The sequence below is a fragment of the Sinocyclocheilus rhinocerous genome, unplaced genomic scaffold (genome assembly GCF_001515625.1).
Source record: "Sinocyclocheilus rhinocerous isolate Xijiao unplaced genomic scaffold, SAMN03320098_v1.1 scaffold2614, whole genome shotgun sequence".
NCBI classification, from domain to species: Eukaryota; Metazoa; Chordata; class Actinopteri; order Cypriniformes; family Cyprinidae; genus Sinocyclocheilus; species Sinocyclocheilus rhinocerous.
The window spans coordinates 37,048-43,418 of NW_015652277.1; the positions used below are offsets into that span (position 1 = coordinate 37,048).

The 6,371-nt window shown below is 40.0% G+C and overlaps 1 protein-coding gene across 1 annotated transcript; it reads left to right on the forward strand.

The window, feature by feature from the left end:
- Nucleotides 1–2,461: 2,461 nt before the first annotated feature.
- Nucleotides 2,462–3,025, forward strand: LOC107714309 (ribonuclease H-like). Its single transcript, XM_016520120.1, has one exon. It carries the CDS (start codon nt 2,462–2,464, stop codon nt 3,023–3,025), a length of 564 nt encoding a protein of 187 aa, XP_016375606.1.
- The last annotated feature ends 3,346 nt before the right edge of the window (nt 3,026–6,371 follow it).

Consider the following 6,371-nt stretch of genomic DNA (forward strand, 5'->3'; position numbering starts at 1 on the left):
AATTCTCTTCTGCTCACCAAACCTGCATTTATTTGATCCAAAGTACAACAAAAACTGAAAATTTTTGAAATATTTTTACTATTTAAAATAACTGCTTTCTATATGAATGTTTTAAAATGTAATTTATTCCTGTAATCTAAGCTGAATTTTCAGCATCATTACTCCAGTCTTCAGTGTCACATACAGTTGTAGGATTTCTGTGTTCGAACAGCCCCATTTAAACTATGGAGTCAAACATGAAACAACCACATTCCATAGAAACAAACTGAAGAGTATCTCCACAGCCATCACGCTTTTCTTTGAGAGACAAAGGAACACGCAAAATTCACTGGATGATTTCAAAAGACAATCCTTAATGCGTATAAAAGGGCAACTATATTCACAAATAATATGTTGTATGTCTTATATATGCTTGAGGTGTTAAAATGTAACCTTGCAACTTTAATCAATGTTTTTAACCCCTTTTAGCAGATAAAGCTATTAATATGTTAAGTTCGGTGCTGAATTGATCTTAAGTTCTAAAGATAAGACAAATCTCTGCTTTGTGATTTTCTCAGGTTGCAAGTAAAGAACTGTAGCGAATATCTTGCTAAAACTTTGGGATTTCCTCAGAACTCCGTTAACTCTCATTCTTCAGAACTGTATGTGTATGTGTGTGTGTATGTGTGTGTTCTCATTAGTATTAGATCCATGTAATCTATAGAAGTAGTTCAAAAATAAATTCTTGTTTCATTTATAAAATTACATATGGTGCAGAAAGAAAGCTGGCAGAGAATTTGACTCATAATTCATAACACTAAGACATTGTGTTGAATCTTTTCTATTTTTATCCGGAAAAATAGATTAAAAGACAGAGAAACAGAGTTTGTTGTGTTACTACTTTATTGTGGCATACCAGCGTGTTGAATGAACAGCGCCGTTTTTTTTAGCTATTTGTAAACAAAGCCTAGCCTAAGCTAAGTTAACTGAAGCCAATGAGTTTGCATTGAAGCCTATGCAAAACTATTAGCATTGAAGGCTAGCGGTTAGCATTCGGTAACATCTTGTGGCCTTAAATGCAGTGTTTTGAAGTGTTGATGTGATCTAAACGTGTGTATCTGAACCCTCACACTAGTGGGTTCTTTCACCTCATCTTTCTCTCTTTTACACTTATCCATCTTATCTCTCTGCTCCTCTCCTCCCATTGAAAAGGACATTGACAGATGCAAACTTAAATAAACCCTACTGCACGCGATTTTAACCAACTATCAGATTAGCGATCTCACAGTTGGTTAATCGTGTTTGTTTAAAGGTTTGCCCTTCACCTTCACTGGTATCAGTTTAACCCTTTAGGTGCAGTGGCGTAACTTTGCTTTGAAAAGTGGTGGGGACACCGCGCAACTCGTTTTGCTAGTTTTTTATTTAATAACCTAATTTACTTGGGGACTGGGTTTAGAGTTGGACAAACTTAATTTTTGCTTTTCAAAAATACATCGATGTACCAGGGGCGGCTCCAGAGAATTTTGAATGCAGGTGCTGAGTAACAGAGGGAGCTGGGCAATTCAGCGCTCCAGACTCATTCTTCCCACTGGTCGCTCTTTTGCGATTAACTTTCTCAGTTGGTTGCACGTTTTTTTTCTTTTTTTTTTCGCTACAACATGCTATTAACCAATGCATGCTGATGAACTTTTATCGTAGTTTATAGTTATATGGAAACGAAAGTAGTTAACATTCAACCCATTCTTTTTCATCAGTTCTATTATTTGTGATTTGAATTTTGTGAATAGGAGTTTCTCTTTTGCCATGTTATAAGCCAGGCTTCGGATGCTTTCACTTTCGATTTCACGATCTTGTCAGGTTTTACAATAAAATATAATTGTCTGTTTAGCTTACATCTAACCCCTGTCTAGAAGCATCCTTCTAAATCAATCCTAAAAATAAAAAAAAAAAGAGAAGAAAATTTAATTGTACTTATTCTGGCTCCTTAAGTCACACACTCATCGCCACCCTCAAGCTGAGCGACAGAGTTCCACCTCCAGCAGGACCAGCTGGACTACATCAAGGAGGAGTCCGACAGCGTCAAAGAGGAACTCAGACATGCCTACAAGCTGCGCCCTGAGCCGACAAGGACACGATGGGCACCAGTCTCACTCCTGCCAAGCAGGACCGGGTCCCCTGTTCCTGGACTGACACATGATAAAAAGAGGGAGGGGGCAGTGCTGAAACATTCACCAGCTCCCTCCGAAGAACTTTACCTCACGACAAAGCTAAAAGAAACTGCTCCAGCCAGCCACAGATCATCGCATGGCTTGGAGACGTCGAAGCAAGATATGCCCAAAACCACAGATCATATCTAGGAAACGGGCTAGCAGCCTGCCAGAACTGTTCAACGGACACGCTGTACACAGCAGCAGAACCCAAAGAACCTTCACAACTGCAACTAACAAACCACAAGTACTTCGAGGAGAATGTGTGTGAAGGAATGACCACAGCATATGTCGATGGCTGCTCTTACAATCAACAGGGCAACTTAAAAGCTGGAGCGGGAGTGGTCTGGCTCAACAACGACCCTTGCCCACCGCAACAATTCAAATTAGGCCCTCACTCATCGCAATATGCAGAAATAGCGGCCATCCTCATCACCCTACAACTGACGGCATCCCACAACATCAAAGAACTTCTCATCTGTACTGACTCCAACTACGCCCGTCTCAGCTTCACATGCCATCTAGCTGGATGGAAACTGAATGGATTCAAGACAGCTAACAACAAGCCTGTCAAACATCAGGAACTCTTTCAAGCATGCGATGCGATTGTCACTGAGCATGACATGATGGTTTATTGGAAAAAGGTCCAAGGTCACTCATGTCAACCAGGACAAGACAAAGATCTCAATGACCAAGCCTCCAGAACGCCACTGGCGCGCAAACCCCCACCTCCTCCCACGTTGAACTCTCACCTCAATTCGCCGCTAATGATCTCCTCACCCTCCAAGCTTCGGATCCCACACTGCAAACTATTGCAGCTCACCTTTCAAACCCACTGACTCATCCCATTTCCACCTCCGAACTAGCCACCTCCTACGATCTCCGCACGCTCAACTCGATCAAGCACATGCTGCATCTCAAAGACGGCGTTCTCACATATGTCCCTGAGCCCCTCACTGCGCCAAAGCTCGTAGTCCCTCAGGGCCAAAGGGGGATAATGCTGACACACGCCCACGATTCACCATGCGCTGGACACCATGGCACCAAGGCCACCTACGAAACGCTCAAGCAAGTAGCATACTGGCCTGGCATGCAGCAAGACGTGGCGGAGTACGTAAAAGGATGCCTGGTGTGTTGCCAGTCCCAACCGGCAAACCCAAACCACCGAGCACCACTGCAACGGAAAGGAATGACCTTCCCATGGTCGCGATCGACACGACACTGCCATGCGCATTATCCTGCCCAACCAAACTTTATGGATCAATGTCCCAAAGGGCTCGATCCTCCACATTGACGATTTAGCATTGTACCACCTTACCGACGATGGGTATCAGGCCGAACTCGAAATCTCACCCTTCTTCAAACAGCATACTTTCATCCTCGATCCAGAATTGGAAGAAAGGCTCAAGGAGGAAGGAACGCAACTTATTGATCTGACTCCTGTTGATACAGCCTTAGAAGCTATTGCGCGTCTTCCGCCCGCTGGCGCGCCAATCATTCGGTCTTGGTCTGCCGCAGACACAGCGCTTTGCGTTTCTACTATTGTAGGATATGTTGTGACTCTGACACTTGCCTTCCTCCTCCACAAGTGAGTGAATGCCGTCCAAGAGTCTTTCAACAAGTGCACGCCTGCCGTCCCGCGCATGTTCCGACGTGATAAAACTGACCAAGAACCTGAACCCGAACCTGAGAACTCCCCAAACTTGATTGAGATTATGCCTATACCGCCTCGTTGAACCTCTGACAATTAGAGCAATCACAATGACACAATCCTAGATGATCCTAAACAATGCACCCCTACGTCATCTCAAGTGTTGTTAACTCTCATTCTTCAGAACTGTATGTGTATGTGTGTGTGTGTGTGTGTGTGTATGTGTGTGTTCTCATTAGTTTTAGATCCATGTAATCTATAGAAGTAGTTCAAAAATAAATTCTTGTTTCATTTATAAAGAATCATTGTCTTGGGTCGTGAATTTAAAGTTAAACCTTGCCCAGATCACGTTAGTTAGGTAGGAGCTTACAAATGATCATAAGCGTATTAACCTGTGGCCAGGGATAATACAAATATTCAAATTGTTAAGATACACAGACGTTAACGTCTCGCTGGACGAACAGTTGATAAAGTGTAAACTATCAAATTTGAAATCAGTTCTAATCAGGTTGATTTCGAATCTTCAGATTCGATTCCTCTCAAAACCTGAGCTAAAATAATAATAATTAATTCCCTTACAAAATTAACTTTATATTACACAGTATTTCTTTTTTTTTTCTTTTTTTTTTTTGGAAAGAAATTATAGAAATTAATACTTTTATTTAGCAAGGATGCTTTAAATTGATCAAAAGTGATGATAAAGACATTTATAATGTTACAAAAGATTTCTATTTCAGATAAATGCTGTTCTTCTGAACTTTCGATTCATCAAAGAAACCTGAAAAAATTCTACTCCGCTGTTTTTAACATAATAATAAAAGATTTTTTTAGCAGCAAATCAGAATATTAGAATGATTTCTGAAGGATCATGTGACTGGAGTAATGATGCTAAAATATAGCTTTGAAATCACAGAAATAAATTACATTTTAAAATATTTTCAAATAGAAAACAGGTATTTTAAATAGTAAAAATATTTCAAAATGTTACTGTTTTTGTGTTACTGTTATTTTGGATCAAATAAATGCAGGCTTGGTGAGCAGAAGAGACTTCCTTAAAAACATTAAAAATCTTACTGTTCAAAAACTTTTGACTGGTAGTGCATGTTAGCCTATAGTTTGAAGTTAAAGATAGTAATATTAATTAGGTGAGTCTGAGACGATTATTTGACAGTGATTTCACATTTCTTGTTTGTATGAAGGCAAAATACAAATAAAAGTTGAATATTAATTTATTTGTGCTGGGGGTTTTTTTTCTAAAATATTATATGGTTTTATATGAGGTGTCATAGACTTGGCAAATTCATTTTTCATAAGTTTGTTTGCACAGACATCGGTTGTGGGCGTTCTTGGCAGTTTTACAAGGTTTTTTTTAATAGTGTTCATATCGATATAGGAATTATATCGTATCGACCGAAATTAAGAAATATATTGTGATATAAATTTTGGCCATATCGTCCAGCCCTATGAGAGTGCCTGAACTCTGGCTAGACTGAATGAAATAGTTCTTTGATAATGTAAATGTTCTTTGCTCTCTGTAAACTGAAAGTGTTATAATTAGTAGCTTACAATATTGTTATTAAATTCACATTAAATACAAAGTCAGTTGTATTAAAAATATTATGACACCCATATCTGGTACTTAAGTAAAAAGACAGATTTTTATGTGTAGTTAATAGATTACTATTAGTCTACTTTGTTATTTGATCAATAAATGGTGATGGGCAATCTATGAAGGTGCAAAACTGATTTACTTACACATATTTAAAGTGACGTGACGTGGCCAAGTATGGTGACCCATACTCGGAATTAGTGCTCTGCATTTACCCATCCAAAGTGCACACACACACCGTGAACAGTGTGGGGCAGCCATTTATGCTGCAGCGCCCGGGGAGCAGTTGGGGGTTCGGTGCCTTGCTCAAGGGCACCTCAGTCGTGGTATTGAAGGTGGGAGAGAGCGCTGTAAATTCACTCCCCCCACCTACAATCCCTGCCGGTACAAGACTCGAACCCACAACCTTTGGGTTATGAGTCCGACTCTCTAACCATTAGGCCACGACTTCACGATTAAAGTTGCACGACTTTATTTTTATATTTCCTGATATAGGTAACATGGAAATATTTCAAATAAAAAGGAAAAATAAAACATAAGCCTGTATCAGTTATACAGTGCTATGGTGGTTGCTCTGTGGTTGCTCTGCGGTCGTTCCATCACATCTGGAGCGGAGACCTGAACCAGGAAGTTGGTCACCAGATAACACGGTCACCAGTTAAACCGGAACACCGGAAAATGTCAGATTTGGGATTTTTGCGTTCCAGTATTTGGTTTTAAAGATCCGGCATTAACAAATGCATTAGATCGTGACAGTGCGTGCATTAAATCGCTCTCGTTGATTGGTGCTACTGCTTAACCCACTCTCTCCACTCTTTTGTGAGCAGCAGAACGTTTGGAGAGAGTATAATAATACCAGAAATAATACCAAATAAAGTTAAATATTATACTATATAAACATTATAAACACTCAAATCATAGCCTA

What these genes read in the sequence shown, in the direction of transcription:
- LOC107714309 (XM_016520120.1), top strand. Translation starts at nt 2,462, where the DNA reads ATGACCACAGCATATGTCGATGGCTGCTCTTACAATCAACAGGGCAAC.